General features: G+C 45.5%; 1 protein-coding gene across 1 annotated transcript in view; it reads right to left on the bottom strand.

Annotated features, from left to right (window-relative positions):
- Positions 1 to 19808, bottom strand: part of LOC114693565 (collagen alpha-4(VI) chain-like) — a 117179-nt gene that overhangs the window by 82531 nt on the left and 14840 nt on the right. The window contains 7 exon segments of the mRNA XM_037207894.1: positions 213 to 547; positions 6395 to 6949; positions 7615 to 8160; positions 10245 to 10877; positions 12868 to 13473; positions 14861 to 15448; positions 17649 to 18251. Coding sequence (XP_037063789.1) covers positions 213 to 547; positions 6395 to 6949; positions 7615 to 8160; positions 10245 to 10877; positions 12868 to 13473; positions 14861 to 15448; positions 17649 to 18251 — 3866 coding nt within the window.

Genomic DNA, 19808 nt, shown 5'->3' on the forward strand with positions numbered 1-19808 from the left:
GGATCACTCCCCAGTGGGCAGTTGGAAGGCAGGGCTATATTCTTTGCTCCCTCCTAGTACTGTTTAGCACAGAGCCTCCAGGGCTTAATAAAGACAGACATGTCCGTTGGATGAAAGCCCACCTCTTGTCAGTTCTGTTGGCTTCAGTTACAAAACCTTTTTATCCTACCCTGCCCCAAGGCTCCATAGACTGGGTCCGAGGCATGCATTACCTTCACTTTAGCAAAAGACAGGTGGATGGTATTCTCTCCCAGGGACTGGAGGAAGTCTGTATCCATACGGTTGTTCACGGAAGCCTGATGTATCAAGAACTTCTGGATGGTCTCATCATTGTATTTCTCAAAGCCTGAGTCAAAGACAAGCTGGCCACTGGAGCCTGGAATCACGTAGCGGAACCTCGGGTCCATCCGGCCAGGAGCGTCACAGCTGATGTTAGAAAGCAAGGCCAGCTGCTGCATCAGCCGGGGCAGCAGCTCGGGAAGAACCCGCTGAGCTCGCTCTGAAGAGGTTGAGATATCAATTCCGACAGACAGATCCACGCCGCATCCTTTGAAAGCAGAAAAGTGGTATCAATCACCTGCAGCTGCAGAAGGTAGTGCCCAAGCCAGAAAGAACGCTCCCCCAGGCAACTCCCACAAGTCTAAGCCCGAACAACGGTGGGTTACATATGGAGGGTGTACTGTGGTAAAAAGCAACTGATACAAAATAGGCGATGCCATGTCTTTATCACTGCAGATCTTAGTCCCTCGGCCTGGAGTGTCCTTTCCTATGTAGTTGGTTGACATATTCAAGTCCTTTAAGTAGCAGTCCAAAGGCCTGCCTTACCCTCCTCCAAGATTTCTCCAGTTTTTACCTGCACCTCCTCAACCAAGTACTTAATGTCCTGTGTGTCCATTGACTCTTTACTTAGTTCCTTAAGAGTGGGTGCTATGTAAACCTATCATCCCATGACCTAATACAGACAAGCGTTGGATGTCTGACAGGTAAGGGTGGCCTATAAATAAATACTCTTTCAGCAGTACTTTTACCTTCCACCCTGGGAGTTTTCTTCCTCACCTACTGTCCATACATCAGCCTTTTTGGGGGTGTGGCAGACTATTAGAAAAGGTCAGAGCTGAATGGTATTCTCTGTTTTCTGTTTCTTCTGCCTGAAATGTAAGGCCCTCCAGGGAGGCTTAATCTAGAATTTGAAGGTCCACTGGTGTTTCAGCCTATAATTAGTGTATAATAAGCCCATTTACAAAATTCCATCGAGAATGCAAAATTGATGCTCACAGATAACATCTAGGTTGGAATGTCGATGAATGAATAAGCTAGCAACCATGCAAGAGCTAGCACTATAAATTACTTCAGCAGAGGCAATGCATAGCTCAAAACTACTCAAGGCGAGCTGAGTATGTGGGCATTCCTTCCTTAAATCTTCACACATTGTAGGCTGGCAGGATGGCTCAGTGGGTAAAGGTGCTTGCTGTCAAGACAGAGGACCTGAGTTCAAGATCCACATAGTGGAAGAACAAACTGCTGTAAGTTGTACACACACACACACACACACATACACACACACACACACACACACACACACACACACACACACACACACACACACACACACATTGGAATACTTGACTCTGAATTAGAAAAGTTAAAACTGAAGATTAGGTGATACAATTTGGGGAGGAATAAGTATGTAGTTATCCTTCACCAATGAAACATTTCCCTGAGACCCAAGGCTGGGCCATGAGGTTCTGGCGCCCCTGAAGATCATACCCACACTAGCTGGTATATTCCTGGTAGCACAGTGGAAGTGTCTTCCTCCTGTTTTCATATAAAATAACTGGATTTTGCTTTTTTTTTTTTAAATCTAGTTCTGTTTCACAAAATAGTAGTTTCACAGATGTAAATCCCATTTCTACATTAGACCCAATTTCATACAAGAGAACTTTTGCTTTATCAGTGTGATATAGTATTGTGTTGCTAACTTACATTTCCCCTAGAACCTTCTCAACTGGTTTTATTCAGTAATTGACAAACGCAAGGAGCCAGTTTCCTTCCTGTTGGTGAAGAGAGCTGGATCTTGGCAGGCAGCCTTCAAGGTCTTTTCTAGCTTTGTGACTCTAGAATTCTGTAATTAATTAGTTCCTGGCTGTTATTAAAGTGTCTGGCCCAATTTCATCAAAAAGCTAAAGGCAAAACTGAATGAGCAAGAACCTTAATCCACCTGGTACAAAATGTAGGGAAAGAAAAGGTGGGCACCGTTCACCTGCAAAGAAATAAAGTACTGGACTTCGATATCTGGAGAATCCGAACATGCGGGCCGTCCCACGGTCCTTGCTTCTTTTTTGTTTTGTTTTGTGATTTTTGGTTTTTTGTCTGGTTTGGTTTGGTTTGGTTTGGGCAACTGTCCTCTACCACTGAGCTACACCTATGCCTCCATCTTTGAAATAACTGCATCCATGTGTTTGTTTCAAATGATTTCTAAATTCAAACAATGGGCACCTTGAGGCAGCATAAGCAAAGACACTAATTTAATACTTCACAAAAATAAATGTTAAAGCTTTGATAGGATGCAGGGAGCCCAGATGAGCCTTCCATAAAAAAGCCGAGCACCTCTTAGACGCTAGTTGCACCAGAAGAGTCTCTGTATGCATACATAATGAGTATTGTGTGGGCTTTTGTTGTAGTTTGTTTGGGGGGGGTTGGTTTTGCGTGCGTGCGTGCGTGCGTGTGTGTGTGTGCGTGTGTGTGCGTGCGTGTGTGTGTGTGTGTGTGTGTGTGTTTGTGTGTGTGTGTGTGTGTACATATTCGTATATGTGTGTGAGCATACATGTATATGCATGTGTTTGCATGCATGGTGAGGGAGGCCCAGAGGTTGACCCTGGGTGTCTCCCTCAAGCATTTGTCCACCTTATTTTTTGAGACAAATGTGTCTGGATGAGCCCAGAGCTCACTGATTCAGCTAGACTCAAAGGCGTCTAGATGAGCCCAGAGCTCACTGATTCAGCTAGACTCAAAGGTGTTTGGATGAGCCCAGAGCTCACTGATTCAGCTAGACTTGCTGGCCAGCAAGCCCCAAGGATCTTCCCGTTCCTGTCTCCCCAGCCCGGGATTACAGTACGGACCACCATGTTGTCTTCGGGTCTGAACTCAGGTCTGCAGGCTTTCACAGAATCACTCTACTGACTGCGCCAACTCCCCAGCCTCTGTTTGCTTTCCATGTTTGTTTTTGGGAGAGTATCACATGTTCCCAGACTATCCTTGAACCCTCTGTGTAGCTGAGGTTGGCCTAGAGACAAAATGACCCTGACCTGACTTCTTTTTTTCTTTTTTCTTTTTTCTTTTTTTTTTTTGGGGGGGGGGGGGGGGGGGTGGGAAGAGAGACAGGGTCACATCATATAGCCATGGCTGGCCTAGAATTCACAGATCCTGCCGGCAGCCTCCACCTCTGCCTCCTTCTCCTGTATGCACCACTATGCCGGGCAGAGCTTGGTCTGTCTTTTGACACCAAACGGTTGGGCAATTCAAACCCTGCCTCCCACTGTTTCCCATTTGCTGACAACCACTCTCCGCCTGTTTTTCTCACCGTGGAATTGAGTATCCTAAGAATGGCATCTACCTCAGGGGAGCCCACGTGACTATCGGAGGCATGGACACCATCTAACACGTTAGAACAGCACTGTACACAGAGTGAGAAATCTGAGAAAGAACGTTGATTGCGCCCCAGAGGAGTCACCCCACCTTACAGCCACATCACGTGAGACAGGTGTGGCACTGCTCCAGCTGGGAAAAGCATCCTGATTAAAAAGGAATTAATAAATATTTCAAAAAAAAAAAAAAAAAAAAAAAAAAAAAAAAAAAAAAAAAAAAAAAAAAAAAAAAAAAAAAAAAAAAAAAAAAAAAAAAAAAAAAAAAAAAAAAAAAAAAAAAAAAAAAAAAAGACACTGAAAAGGAATAGTTTTTTTTTTTTAAGTACTTGCTTGCTCTCTCTTTTTTTTTTAGACTCTCTCTGATTCTGAAGAATCAAGTAAGGCACCAAGGGCCTTGTAAATGTCCAGAGCCCATGTTCTGCCTCCTGCTAAGGCTGACAGGTCACATGACCCTGCTAACAGGTACATAACTAAGAAAAAAACAAGATTTTCTTCCCTCTGTCCCTTCAGCTTCAATGTGCTCAAGGGCACAAAGCCACGTATGGTGGCTCATGCCCATCATCTCGGCATTCACAAGGCTAAGGCTAGTTACCAAGTCGAGTGCCTGCCAGGCTACACAGTGAGTTCCAGGCTAGCCTGGGCTACAGTGAGAGGTCCTGTCTCAAAAAATTAAATGGATAATTCATGTAATCATGTGCATGTAAAAACATATACATTTGGAGATAGAAATAACAAAATCATCTCCTATATACATAGTATCTTTTGTAGGAATGTTACAGTTTATGGTTTCATTATACATCCTTCTACATGATTCTATGCCCCGGTGTATTATACATTACCCTATACTATAGCATTCTATGACTATATTATGCCTCGCCATATTATATTACACTTCCCTCTATTCAAAGCATAGTTCACAGACTTGCAGGATTAGTACCACCTGGTAGCTTGTTAGCTTTACAGACTCCTGCCCCTGCCACAGTAAACAACCCCTATCCATGCACAGGCTATCAGCCCTAATTAAACTCAGTGTGTTTCACACACACACACACACACACACACACACACACACACACACACACACAAACAAAAAAAACACCAGACACACACAGCACAGACATACACACATACACACAACACACACACACACAGTTACTTGTTGGGAAGAAGAATGGGTTCATCAAGGTGGAAGGGGAATGACGGGGGTGATGGGGGTATAAAAGTGACTGATAAGCATTATAGACATGGATGAAATTTTCAAAGAATAATTAGCCTATTCATTTTTAAAATGCACACTCTGACCTGACCTCAGAGTCTTCATTTTAGCCAGATCCAAGAAGCTCCAAACGTGTTTACGTTTTTTAAGGCCTTGTCATGCTATGTTATACTGAAGCAAATGACGCCACAGTGGCCGGGCATGGTGGTGGCGCACGCCTTTAATCCCCGCACTCAAGAGGCAGAGGCAGGTGGATCTCTGCAGATCAAGGCCACCGTAGCCTGCACAGCAAGTTCAGGGCCAGGCAGGAATACATAAAGAGAACCTGTCTCATAAACAAACAAACAAAATGTACCACAAGACTGTAGAGCCAGCTGCCTGGAGGATGTAGTACAGTGGCAGAGTATTTACTTAGCATTCACAAAGCCTCATTGATGCTGAAGCGAGCAGGCAGGCAGTCTGCAGAACAGGAAAGATGGCTCAATGGTTAAGAGCACGGGCTAGTCTTGTAGAAGACCTGGGTTCAGTTCCCAGCACTCACTAGGTGGGTCATGACAGTCTGCAACTCCAGTCCTAGGGAGAATCCAACATCCTCTTCTGGCCTCCATGGGCACTGCACACATGTGGTGCACAGACAAGCATGCAAGCAAAATATGCTCATAAAATAAAAAAGTACACATTTGAAAAAAACAAAAGTTAGCTATCCTAGGTGTTTGAGATGGAACATAATGGCAGAACACTTTGCCTGGAATGTTCAAGGCCCTGGACTGATTCCTCAAAGCCAGGGTGTGGGGTATATATATGAGTATAAGTGTGTGTATGTGTATGTGTGTGTGTGTCTGTGTATATCTATGTGTGTGTATCTGTGTGTGTGTGTCTCCTTGTACATGTGTTAGCTACTGTGATGATGAAGGTGTTTGTGAGAGCCTCTCACCTACTGAAGGTACTTTTCTATCTCCATCACTCCCTGAAAATCAAGTCTTAGGGAAAGAAGAGAAGAATAGGTCCAGACTGCCAGGATGTGGTTAGACTGTCTCTGAACCTCCATCTTTGGCAGGGGTAAAGGGAAGCCTACAGAGTAAGGCAGAAAGGAATTAACGACAGCGTTGGTCCTTAGACACAGAATGGAGTAGACAGCAAGCTTCTGTATAAGGATTTCACGGAAAAGACTGTGTTCTGCTTCACAAGAGACTGTCTCAGTGACGTGGCTCTCTGCTTGTTCCCTGTCGGTGGTCACAATCCTTCAGGAAGCTGTGCACACACATATTCCCATCTGACTTTGTCTATGCTACAAGGGAAGCATAGTAAGGAATGTGACGGGTCTGAGAATGTTCAGGTCTCAGGTGGCCAGGGTGGTGACAGGAGTTTCCAGAGAAACCTGAGCCACAGTGTCAAGAGTTCAGACCCGACAGATGATCTTCCCACCCATCTCATGCCCAGCTAGGAGGATCGGAGTTCTACATTATTGAGACAGCAAACAGGGTCCCTGGCACCTCTGATTGCTTGCAGGCCACGCAGCTTCTCTCTCACTCACCTTGGGGACTGCAGACCTCATAAAAAATTTCCTTTTCCAGGTTTTGCAGGGACTCAAAATTTTCTTCATGGTACACTTTGTCCTGGTCATTAGCAATCTCCAAAAGCTGGGTTCTTTGGGCCGCTCCTACCCCAATGGCAAAAATAATTATGTTTCTGTCCCTGAGGGCTTTAGCTGGGGGTGCTACATTATCCTGGGAGACCCCGTCGGTGATCACAATCAAATACTGATAAACACTGGCTCTCCCTCCTCTTAAACTGTCAAAAAAAGGCAGAGTGAAATCCAAGGCTTTCCCAGTGCGGGTACCATCGTTCATCTGTTTGACACTCAAGATGGCTCTGCGCATGTCCACCTTTGAGGAGTATTGGTTGAGCCTGAATTCTTCCCGGGGAGTGGAGCTGAACTGCAGAAGGCCAATCTGAATTTTATCAGCACCAATATTAGATTGGTTCACCATCCTCTCCATGAATTCCTTCATCTTTTCAAAGTCCTTAGGGGCGATGGATTCTGAGCCGTCAATCAAGAAGATGATGTCGGCTTTCTTGCTTTTACAGGCTGAGGGAGGTGGGGACAGCACAAGAGGACATTTGGTCAGACCCTGGAGCCAGTGGATCACAAGTCCCCAACTGACAATCGAGGGTAGCATATACACAACACAAAAAAAAAAAAAATATTTTTAAAGGGAGTAAAGAGCAGTCAATAAACTTGCAGCAACTCAGCACAAACTAGTCACAAAATAAGACACAGCCGTGGGATAAAGATATAAAATTTGACCAGCTCGGTTTATTCCAGGTCACTGTCACTCTGTGCTCAAAACTCACACATCAGCAAGCAAATTACACACAAAACACACACACACAAAAATAAGGACCATTCAAATAATTAAAGATCCACTAAATAGATTTTAAAAATTCTTAGTCCAGCAGTGGTAAAGCCTCTGATGAGCTGCCCATGTTCCTGTAAACAACCTCTCACCCATGTTCCCATAGCAACTCTAATGAAACTTACCGGGTCACACACAGAGGAAAAGGAAAAAAAAATGGAGAAAAAACATGAAAGCAGAAGGGGAACAGTTAGGAAGAAAAAGGGGATCAGTAGAAATAGGAGGGAGCAAAGGAGGATACTGGGGTGAGTATGATCAAAATATATACACACGAGGTATCATAATGAAACCCAATCATTACGTATAACTAATACATGATCGTTTTCTTAATTCTTACTCTCTGAGGAGCAGATGTCCCGAATAACTTCCTGCTGAATGGCTGTCAAGGAGTCAAACTCATAGATGAAAAACATCTTGTTGTTTGCTATTTCCTTAAGCTCGGTCGTATTAGCATCCCTTACTCCAATGGCATAAACGTCGACTCCCATGTCTCTCAAGCCCTGCGCAGCCTCAGCCACCGGGTCTGAAGACTGGCCATCGGTGATGACTATCAGGTACCGGGCAACACTGGTTCTGGCTGTGTCTTCAAAGACCAGGGCCATTCTGCTCAAGGCTTCTCCGGTTGTGGTACCACCTCCTCCCTGCTGGATGTCATCGATGGCTGTCCTCAGCTCTGCCATACTGGCATATTGGCTGAGGAAAAACTGGCTTATAATTTTGTCTGAGTACTGAACGACTCCAAATCGCACTCTGTCAGGCCCAACGTGGAACATCCTTATCACCGCCTTCATGAATGCCTTCATTTCAATGAAGTCTATTGGTCTGATGCTGCCAGATCCATCAATAAGGAAGTAAATATCCGCCTTCTCCACATGCACGCAATCTGACCAATGAGAAGAAGCCACAACCCATGAGAACAGAATGTCAGAAGGAGGTGGGTACCCAAAACCACTGATCCCAATCTCCACCCTACTTCCTCGCTCCCATAATCCCCTGAGCATCATAAGCCTTGCCCTAGGCAGACCACAGCGTCAGGAAGGAAACTAGTAGCAGCCACTGTCTCTGTCTATCTGTCTGTCTGTCTGTCTGTGTGTATCTGTCTGTGTATATCTTTCTGTCTCTCTGTCTCTGTGTGTGTCTTTCTGTGTCTGTCTCTGTCTCTGTCTCTGTCTCTGTCTCTCTGTCTCTGTCTCTGTCTCTGTCTCTCTCTCTCTTTGCCAGTTGCCTGTTGATCAGGATGTAAAAGCTCTCAGCTACTGCTCCAGCACCATGCCTGGAGCATGCATGTGCACCACCCTGCTCCCTGCCATAATGATCCTGGACGAAGCCTCTGAAACTGTAAGCCAGGCCCCAATCAAATGCTTTCCTTTATAAGAGTGGCCCTGGCCATGGTGTCTCTTCACAGCAACAGAACAATAACTAAGACAGTGTGTCATCATTATTCATATTTGACTCCAGAACAGACCACACCACCTTTGAGGTGAGAGCTGCGGTTTTGTGTTCACACCTGGTTCACAGGAAGGACAGTCTGCCCTGTGGGAGCTGACAGGCAGGTGGCTTCCTGAATTCTAAGAGAAGGACCACTGTGCAGGAAGGAATGTTTGCATCCAGCTCACACAGCAGCAGACCAACACGCTAAGCCGCTACCCAGGCTCTTCACGCGATCTTGAGGAGCCCAGGGTCCTGAACACTGCCTAGAATCATACATTCTTGCCAGTCTTGTCAAATTGGGCATTCCTTGCAGTCAGGCTGCCACTGAGCATCCACAGGTATTGCCCCACCAAGTGTTTAAAATGTTCACATACATGTGCGTGCATGCATGTGTGCCTGTGTGTGTGTGTGTGTGTGTGTGTGTGTGTGTGTGTGTGTGATGTGTTCACATTGATCAATAACTGGCAGATATTCTGATCATTATGATCATCCAGGCAGAATTCTGGTAAAAACCATCTAAGCTTCTTCTAATGTCTAAGCTTCCTCTACACTCTAGACTTTGGGATGATTTTCCTGGTTCCGGGTCCCTTCTTAGCCACTGTGCAGCCTGGGACAGATGTCAGCTCTCACACTCTTCAGACCATTTGTAAATTAGTCAGGCTCCTTTTATCCCCTTCTGTCCAACAGGATATAAGCAGAGGATGGACCGGAAAATGAAAGCCATCTTTAATGAAGTTCTCATCCCCAGAACAAAAAGAAAGACTAAAAAGACAGGTCAAGGGGGAAGACTGAGACTCCTTTGTATAATTCATGCTTCTAGACCTCAGGACAAGGAATCAAGAAAAGAGAAAAGTCATTTAGTTTGGTATATATATAAAACCTCAGTGATTTTCCCCTAAAGATATAATCACAGGCTTGAATTTCTAAGTCAATTATCTATATTTCAGTGATTTGAATTTAAATCTATTATTTGTAGTTGAATCTAAGAAATACTAGCAGGGGAGAGAAAAATAGAAAAGCAGACACAAAGGCTTTCACAGCAGTCAAATGGGTTAAATTTCCTTGTTAAACAAGGTGTGGTGGTACAGGACTGTAATCCCAGTGCTTGAGAGTGGAGACAGGAGGAAAAGGGTTCAAGGTGAACATCAGCTCGTAGTGAACTTGAGGCCGGCCTGGGCTACAAGAGACCTTTTCTCAAAAAGTAAGTCACTTACCAGGAATCACACTTCCTCTGCACTGCTTAGAACCAAGACAAAAATAAATATTTTTCTAAGGTGAGGTTTCTGTTTTTTAATGAGTTGACCCCAATGTTGGAAAAGGATAAAAAGGACACACACACACACTCACACACACACTCACACACACATACACCAACACACACATTCACACACACACATTCACACACACACACACACACACCTATACTCACACACACACATACACTAACACACACACATTCACACACACACATTCACACACACACATTCACACACACACACACACACACACACACACAAATGCATCAAGCCCTCCTACCTTCTTGTGCTCTTTCTAGAGTAAAACTCCTCTGAGGATAGATTCTGCTCACGGTCTCAGGGCAGAGCCTGTTTTTAAGTTTGTTTTCCACAATGACGAGTTGCAGGAAGGACTCTAGGCGGATGGCATGCTTCCAGGGAGGATATGTAGAAATCTTCTCCAGGTCCTTACTCTCAGAGGCAGGCTGGATGCCCACTGCATAGATGGTGACCCCGGCCCTGCGGAGGTGAGAAGCAGGGGTAGACACATTGTCTACAGAGGGACTTTCCATGATGACCACAGCTATCTGCTGTACGCCTTGATTGGACCGGCTACCCTTCTCTGAAATGAAAACTTCATTCCTCAGGAAATCCAAAGCAGAACCGGCCTTCGTCCTTCCTCTTCTTCCATGGAAGGTCAACTTGTCCAAATGCTGTAAGATTTGGGCAGCGTTTTGATATGTATCCAGGGAAAACTCCAGCTGTGGTTCCTCACTGTAAAAGACCAAGCTGATTCTCACAGCATGAGGATCAATGTTGAGAGATTGGACAGTGGTCTTCAGGAAATGGACAACTTGTTGGAAATTGGATTGCCTGGCCCTACTAAATTCCTCAACAAGGAACACCAAGTCAGCTGGAACAGCAGTTGGACATGCTGGAAACCAGAAAGACATAAGGGGTTTCAGCATGAGAAAAGAGGAATAAAGAAAACTCTCGTGTATAAAGGTATCACCATGATGAGGTCTATGTGCCACAATAATGTGTTTAAGGTTTTAAGTTACAATATGTTAACTTCTACTTGTGGGCTTTAGAATTTAGAGAAAGTCTTTTTAACATGATAGTCAAAATGCATCAAGGGGTTCATGCCTATCCCAAAATTCTCTCTCTCTCTCTCTCTCTCTCTCTCTCTCTCTCTCTCTCACACACACACACACACACACACACACACACACACACACACCACACACATGCACAACACATACACACACAGAGTATTTACATCTATTTCAGTTTACAGATGCCCACCATAAAGTCACTCAAGATCACCTTCCAGTTTGTGTAATGATCTTAGAAGCTCTGCATGTTGGCTGGCTTTTTCCTTCATTTTCTACCTTCAACAAGAAGACTCTAGGTCAATATGCCCTTCACAGGTCTGAAACACCTTTATTTAATCACTTCTCCCCCCCCACCGCCCTTGGTATTATTTCAACAGAGACAACATGAAATTCTGAGAGCTTTGTGAAAATCTTTCTCCCAATATTGAGCTAACTAGACAAGGTGAAGCATGCCTGTAATCCCAGACCTTGGGAAGCTGAGGCAGAGGATCACAAGTTCAAGACCAGCTTGATCTAGTGAGACTGTGTCTCAAAAAAAGAAATTGAGGAGCTGGAAACATGGCTCAGTGGTTAAGAGCACTTTCTGCTCTTACAGTGGACCTGGGCTCAGTTCTAAGCATCTACATGACAGCTCACAACCACCTGTAACTCCAGAACCAGGAGTCTGATGCTCTCTTCTGGCCTCTGGGGACTCCTTCATGTATGTGGTGCACACAAACTCACATAGGCACACACACATACACATAAAAATAATAAGCCAGGGGCTGGAAGGATGGCTCAGCAGTCAAGTGCACTGGCTGCTCTTCCAGAGAATCTGAGTTTGATTCCCAGCACCCACAGGTGGCTCTCGGCCATCTGTAACTCCAGCCCTAGGGGATCCGAAGTCCTCTTTTGGCCTCCACAGGCTTCAAGCATTCACGTGGTACACAGACATACATGCAGGCAAAACACCCACACACACAAAATAACAATAAAAAATGGAAGGATGATGGTCAGCCTAGAAAAAGTATGTAGTAGCTTAGGCTATTCTTTAGAAATATTCGCTCCCTGCTCCTTGTATGCCCATGCAAACAATGTACTTTCTTCCTCCACTGATTCTGACAGTCGTGTGAATTACTTTGACTAATAGTGTATCATAAGGTACTGCAGGGATCTGAGAAGCATTTACACAATTGGATTTTTCTCTTGGGTCTCTGCAGTTTCCACCGGGAGAATTTGCTCAGGGCAGCTGGGTTGACCTCAGAAGCAGAGCCATACTTAGCTAGTCAAGCCCCATCTAAACCTCAGATCTGTGAACAAACGAAGGTAAGATCAGCAAATCTCTGCCATGGGACTTACCCACAGTCAGCTGACCCAGACCTAGGAGGATAAATTATTATTCCAAGCACTGACTGCAGATGCTTAGCAGCGTATTCATGGTAACCAAAGATACTACAGGATGACAACAGAGGTACTCCATGTCCCCTTTCTCTTCCCTATCTACAGGGACAAGTGTCCTAACACTGAAGAATGCCCTCAGTAGAAGACTTTCCCAACACTTTCTTTCTTTTCCCCCTCCTTAAAAAAAGGGGAGTCTCACTATGTAACTAATGAAGCATGACTCTAAACTTCAGACCCCCTGCCTCTCTACCTAGAGTGCTAAGGTAATGGGGATGTAATGTTGTATTCGTTGATGTTGTGCTGGAAATCAAACCCAAACCTTCATGCTCGCTAGGCAAGCACCCCACCAATTGAACTACACCAGACCCCCAGATCTTCTTCATACACTTTGATTTCTGGTGACTCACACAGCCAAGGATCAAGGCTTACCTCCAGCAGCTCCATCTGCAGCCTCTATCCTGACATCAGGCTGTTGGGTCCCCTGGATCACCACATTCACATCCTGCAATAGCTGTCTGACTCTGTCTTCTCCCTGCAGGTCAGCCACAAACACCGGAGACCCTATGCCCTCCAGTTCCATCCTGTCAGAGTCCTGCACCCCCACAGATATGATGTTCACGCCTCTCTTCCTCAGGATCTGTGCAGCATCCCTGACCTCACCCTCAGATTTGCCTGAGGTAAAGACCACTGCGTACTGGGGAACACCCTGGAAGATCCGGCTTCCTGCTGCCTCCTGGAAGAAAGTCTGGTGAAGAAACTGAAGGGCTCGGCCTGTCCTCCTGGAGCCACCTCGAAGCACCAAGTGCTCATGGATGTGTGTAATCATCTCATTCCGGGTCTTGTAGGTATTAAACAAAAACTCAGTGTAACCTTGATCACCGTACTGAGCCAGCCCAATCTGGTACTTGTCCTTGCCAACCTCCAGCATGCCAATAATTCCAGAGATGAAATTCTGCATCCACTGAAAACTGGCCTGTGATGTTTCCTGTGAGGTGTCAATAAGAAAGACCACATCTGCATAGGTCTTGGTAGACTCTAGAAGTAAAAGAAGGAGGTGGGAGGAAAAGATAAATCAAATCAAGTTCTTATGAGAAAAGTGGAGTACAAGGATGGTTTGACGTGGGCAATAACAAGGACAAGTAGTATATTGACACTACATTGTACACCCAGGACTTGTCCTTTCTCTGCTTGGGACTCTATCAAAGGCTCTCTCTATCTCTGTCTCTCTCTCTCTCTCTCTCTCTTGTCTCTCTCTCTCTCTTCCTCCACCTCTTCTTCTTCTCCACCTCTTCCTTCTCCTCTCCAGTCTGCTTCTTTACTGCCTACTTCATATTCTTCTTCCACCAACAAGAAGGCAAGAAACAAACCACTACTGCATGGCCTCTGGGAATCACAGGTCCTCATATACTCTGTCCATCTAATCCTCATAACTCGTTCTTCTACAAGATTATTGTCCCCATCATGAAGGTGGAGGCAATGAAGAGAAGTAAAGCTGCTTCAATGCTCATATAGCTGCCAACATGACCACTGCACGTCATGGTTAAGAGAAAGGGTTTTTAATTGTACTTAAGAGAGATCAAATATCCAGAGGCATCTAGAAGAGCCCAGAGCAGACAGAGGAAGAAGTAGACTGAACATGGCCAGCAGACTGGACATGACTAGGGCTGGGGAAGCAGGAGAGCAGGGGAGAGTCATGGAGATAGTGAGATAGCAAGAGACAGAGAATAGAAAGAGCATAGTGAGAAGAGCCAGAGCAGAGAATAACGAGGATAGCAGGGTTATAAGGAGGATGAGTAGCTGTGGAGAGGGAAGTCTGTGAGCTGGAGGGAGTTTGAGGTAGAGGAGGAGGTGAGAAGGGCTGGGATGATAGCATGGACTTTGAAAAGTCTAACAGGTACTTGTAATACTGAGGGAGCCTGGAGGCCAGCATATGCTTTGATATGCTGCTAGGCGCCACAGTTGACCATCTGTCCCTTCTGTCAGAAATAAGAGAAATGACTTCTTCTGGCAGGTGGAAATGGGTTTTACAAGTTCCTGGAGAATGCTGGCTTTTATCTAACTGCCAAAAATCCTCCTATAGTCCAGCCTGAACTCATTCTGGATATACGAACTGCCTTTTGTAGTTTGGGGAATTGGAGTTTCCTTTGGACCGGACAGTAACTAAAACGTGGCAGATGCAAGATTTAAAAAGCATGTCTTCTGGACTCCAAACCTCATGCTGTTTCCTCTAAACAACTCAGCAGCGCATCCCCTCACTTCTTTCCTACTCATGAACACTCTAGTCATCATTCAAGCCCAGCTCAACTTCCTTTCCTCTCTGAAGCATTCGCAGATGCTCCCACGATAGTAGGTCTTCCTTCCCCTTTGGGAGCAACTGCATTGCAATTGAGTGGTAGATTGAGGTAGATTGAACATGGCTTACTTTTCATCTCTCTCTCCACTGTTGAACACAGAGCCTGAAGGAGGCTTCCTGAGAACTCCTCCAAGATGCTGAAGTTTTCTGTGTTGAAGAGAAACTTCTCAAATGGTTCACTGGCTATTTTTTGCAACTCTTGGACATCTTGAACGTTGATCCCTACCACGTACACAAAGACTCCATCTCTTTTCAGCTGGTCAGCTGCATCCTGGACCTCATCATTTGACTCCCCGTCTGTCACCAGGATAACTATCTGAGGAACCCCATCCTTGGCCCGGCTTCCACTCATCTCAGTCAAGTAGTTGGCCCTGATGTACTCTAGGGCACTTCCTGTATTTGTGCCTCCAGTGCTGTAGGAGAGATTCCGGATCCATTCCAGGACCATGCTCTTCAGAGAGGACTGTTTCAGCTGAAAGGCGGGGTGGATGTTGTCACTATACTGGACTAGTCCCACTTGGACCTGGTCATTGCTGATGTCAAGCCCCAAGACAACAGAGTGAAGGAAGTTCTTTACTTTCTGGAAGTTCTGGGGTCCAATGCTAGTTGAGCTGTCCAGTAAAAACACAATGTCAGCCAGGGATGCTTCTGGGCAAACTGTAAGAAAGAAGGGAAGGAATGAAGTCTCAGAGGCTTTGTTCTAAACACTTAGAGTCTGTAAAGAAGAATGGTGAACAGAAAGATAGGGCAAGAGCAGTGTGCTCGGAGAGTTATGTCCCTTCCCTCCACCCCCTCGTCTTCCAAGGCTTCAGGCCTGCTCTGCTGCTACTGCCACCTCCAGCCTTGGAATCCACGGGACAGTGCCTAGACTCACATCAAGAAGCTAACCCTTTTGAAATTTTGACAGCATCCTGCAAGAGGGTGCTCTTCTCTCCCGTCCGGGATGCTCTGTCTCCCCTCTCCTGATGAAAACCTCATCTCCAGGCATGTGCTGGCACAAACAGGTCAGAGAACTAGAATATGTCACATCTTCTTTAGCAGGTCACCCTGCCTGTCAACCACTTAGCAGTCCTGTGATCTGTTTGTCACTCACCTCTTTGAGACCTTTCTTCTCTGCCCCGCTGTAATCTTTACACCAGTCCCTACATGCTCGCAGGTGTTTAGAGTATCATCAACTATAGCAAACATCAATCCTCTTTCCAGGTCCTGCTGGTTCCTTTTGACCATTTCTAAGCATTGCTCTTTGGAAGACTTCCCTCCAACTACTGCCTTTTTCTCAGTTTTACAAAAGCCAGTTTCTTGCTGGACCTAGATTCAGGGTCAAGACAACCCTGAGACATAACATCTGCTCTTGAGTTCCCACGAAGGGTCAGGACGACACCAGCCTTTGTGGGACTCTTAGTATAGTCACACCCTTCCTTACTTCCCTCTACATCTATGTCCAGCAGAGCCTTATTGACTGCCCTCCCCCTCCCCGCCCCCAATCTAACGTACCTGTAGACCTGTAGACAATGGGTCTAACAGTCCTAGGAACCAAATCTTTAGCTCTACCACGGACCTGTGGTACCTCTAACCTCAGTTTCCTCATCTGAAAAGTGCAAAAATAATGATGCTAATCATCCTGCTTATTTACAATTTCGAGATAGTAAATCAGCCTGATGAGTAATGTAAACAAGGTTTACAAACTCTATAGAGCAGCAGTTCTCAACCTGTGGGCGGAGACTCCCTTCACAGGGGTCACCTAAGACCATCAGAAAACACAGATATTTACATTATAATTCATGACAGTGGCAAAATTACAGTTATGAAGTAGCAGTGAAAATAATTTTATGGTTGGGGGAATCACCACAACATGAGGAAGTGTATTAAAGTGTCGCACCAGGAAGGTTGAGAACCACTGGTCCAGAACAACAAGCAGACGGTGGTTATGACTACATACAATACATAAAATGTCTTTGTAAACCTTAAGTGGTATTTCAAAAGTGTATAATATCTGTTTAGCCATAGGAATGCCACACTGGGGGGTCAAGTTTTGTACTTCTTCCAATTCATATACTCTTATAGGAAAATATCAAAATAATGAAATAATGAAGGTCTGTCCTCTTGTGGATTTTGATGGAGACATACATAATCATCTTTCTCTACTTGAAGTTTTATGAATTAGAAAATGCAATGCAGGTGTCCACAAATGTAGGGATTTTAAAAGCAAAGTTGTATGTTTTCTAATAAAGCTAAGTAACAAACATAAAGAATTTTCATCATTTGGGTCTTATCACTAGCAAAACAAAGTTGAGGACAGGCATGCACTCTCGTAGGCGCCAACAGGCGAAACAGTAGGAAATGCACATAGGACCCTGGTTTTGCAGCCACTGTGCCAGGTTTTTTAATGATACTCTCTTGTTTAGTGCTTCTAATTCTCTGAGACAGGAACTAAGGTCCTGGGAAGAAAATTCCAATCCGGAGAGGTGAAATGGCTGGTCCAAGATGACACCAAAAGTGAAAAACTAGATCTAAGGCCAGGTCTCTCTTTTCTCTAAATGTGTTCTCTTAACCGACAGGCTGACAGTGGACCAAGCAAACATCCGGTCCTCCCCGTCCTGTGGCCCCTTAAACCCAGAATGATAATATCACTCTAGGAGCAAACAATCCTTCATCAAAATGGACTTACACTCCTTCAGTGTATGGCCCCACCACAAGGCCCACGGGATGGGTGAGATGTGGTCAGTGGATGCATCGTGTTGGGTGAAATTCTAATCTCTGAGTTAAATACGCCCACAAACAAGAGAGTAGTGAGGGGTACAAGAAAGACAAAGTGTGGGCTTCTTTGACGTCCAGATGAGAAAGAAGGAAAGGGTACCTGGAGACCTGTGCCCAGTGGGTTGAGCTGCCCTTGCTAGGGTACTGCAGAGCTCTTGCCGCAGCTTCTGGGCGAGGCCAGGCAGGCTAGAGAAGTTGGGAACGAAAAAGGTGAATTTATCCTTGGGAATACTCGAGATCTCTCTGAGCTCAGCCTGAGCTGCATCTCCAACACCAACAGCATACAGCAAGATTCCTGCCCTCCTGAGCGCTTCGGCAGGTTCCCGGATGTTGTCCTCCGCTGGGCCACTGCTCATCACCAGGGCCATCTGAGGCACCCCTTGGTTTGCCCGGCTCCCCGCTTCTTCCTGGAAGTGGTGCTCTAGGATGAACTGCAGAGCCTGGCCCATCTTATTGCCTTCAGGCTTAAACTGAAGTTGCTGGATGTGTCTCAACACGTCACCTTTGCGGTGGTAGGTAGAAAGCAGGAATTCAGAAGCAGGTGTGTCGCTGTGCTGGGCCAGACTCACACGGATGGTGTCTTTGCTGACATTGAAGCTGTTTGCCAAGGTATACAAGAATTTCCGCACACTGCGGGCTTGCTGGGGGTTGATGCTGGTGTGCACCAGAAACACGATATCCCCCTTAGAGGCCTCCCTGCAGACTTCAAAAGAGAATGACCTTGAGTTAAAAAGTACAAGTGGACAGCTACTAGCTGAGAGCCAGGCTCATTCAGTGCCCTGTCCTCCTCGCCACAGGTGTCCGATGGCAGGCAGCCCAGACACACTGTTCCATCCTTTGCCTGCATCCCATGTGTACCAGCTGCCCTTGCTCATCCGCCACCTTCCCATCTTCTTCTTAGACATTTGACCCTCCAGTTAAGTCTTCCCTCACCCAGGTTCTCCATACTGCCTGCACACTTAATAAGAAACCCACTTTCTACCAGTAGGGGGTGCTGTTAGAAAACACTCGACTCCCAGCACTGGGGAGGCAGAGGCAGGCAGATCTCTGTGAGTTTGAGGCCAGCCTGGTCTACAGAGCGAGATCTAGGACAGGCACCAAAACTACACAGAGAAACCCTGTCTTGAGAAGGAGGAGGAGGAGGAGGAGGAGGAGGAGGAGGAGGAGGAGGAGGAGGAGGAGGATGAGAAGAGAAAAGGAAAGGAAAGGAAAGGAAAGGAAAGGAAAGGAAAGGAAAGGAAAGGAAAGGAAAGGAAAGGAAAGGAAAGGAAAGGAAAGGAAAAAAAAAAAAGGAAAGGAAAGGAAAGGAAAGGAAAGGAAAGGAAAGGAAAGGAAAATTCTCAGACTTCTTTTCCTGGCTGACACACATTTTCTCCCTAGCTGCCATAGTGGGAGGGAGGGGTGAGGGAAGACAGCATTTACAGGAAAGGGGCTCTGTTATTGTTGTTATCATCTCATCAGTGTATGTGTGCGCCACAGCATGCATGTGGAGGTCAAAGGACAACTTCACAGAGTCTGTTCTCTTTCCATCTTCACATGGGTTCAGAGGATCAAACTCTGGTCATCAGGCTTACATCACTCGGTGGCAATAGCCTTTACCCAGTGAGCCATGTTGTTGGCCCAAGGATGGAACTCTTTAACAATAATGAAAACAAATGAAGAAATGGAAATTGTAGAGCTAGAAGTCATTGTAACCAGTGGAGTGTAGCCACTAGTCATCCGTGATCATTGGGTTCTTGAGTGCAGCTAGTGTGAAGGAAAAACAGGACTCTATATACTTTACTGCGTTTTCACACTCAAATAGTCAAATAGTCACAATAGACTAAAAACAGACTACTTAAATAGTCACAGACAGCTAGGAACCACTGTATTGGACAACACACGTATAAAATAAGACATCTCATTCACCCAAGGGTGGCACCACCACTTAGAGTGGTCCCACCCACATCAGCCATCAATCAAGAAAATGTACCACAGGCCTGTCTGGTAGGGACATTTTTTCTCAAATGGGATTCCCTCTTCCAAAATGACTGTAGCCTATGTCAAGTTGACATAAAACTAACATAGCACCCCACAGACATTCCTTCAAAGAGCTTGACAGAGCCCAGCTCTTCCAACATCCAACCCATAAAAGTTAAATTTTTTTTAATCCCATACTGTAGAAATGAAAGATCCAATACAGGCATAAACAGAGAAGGACTGGGGAAATGTGGTAAAATCGAGGGACATCAAATCCCTGTCTCCTCTGGAATCCTGGGAG

Source organism: Peromyscus leucopus, chromosome 7 (assembly GCF_004664715.2).
Source record: "Peromyscus leucopus breed LL Stock chromosome 7, UCI_PerLeu_2.1, whole genome shotgun sequence".
NCBI lineage: Eukaryota > Metazoa > Chordata > Mammalia > Rodentia > Cricetidae > Peromyscus > Peromyscus leucopus.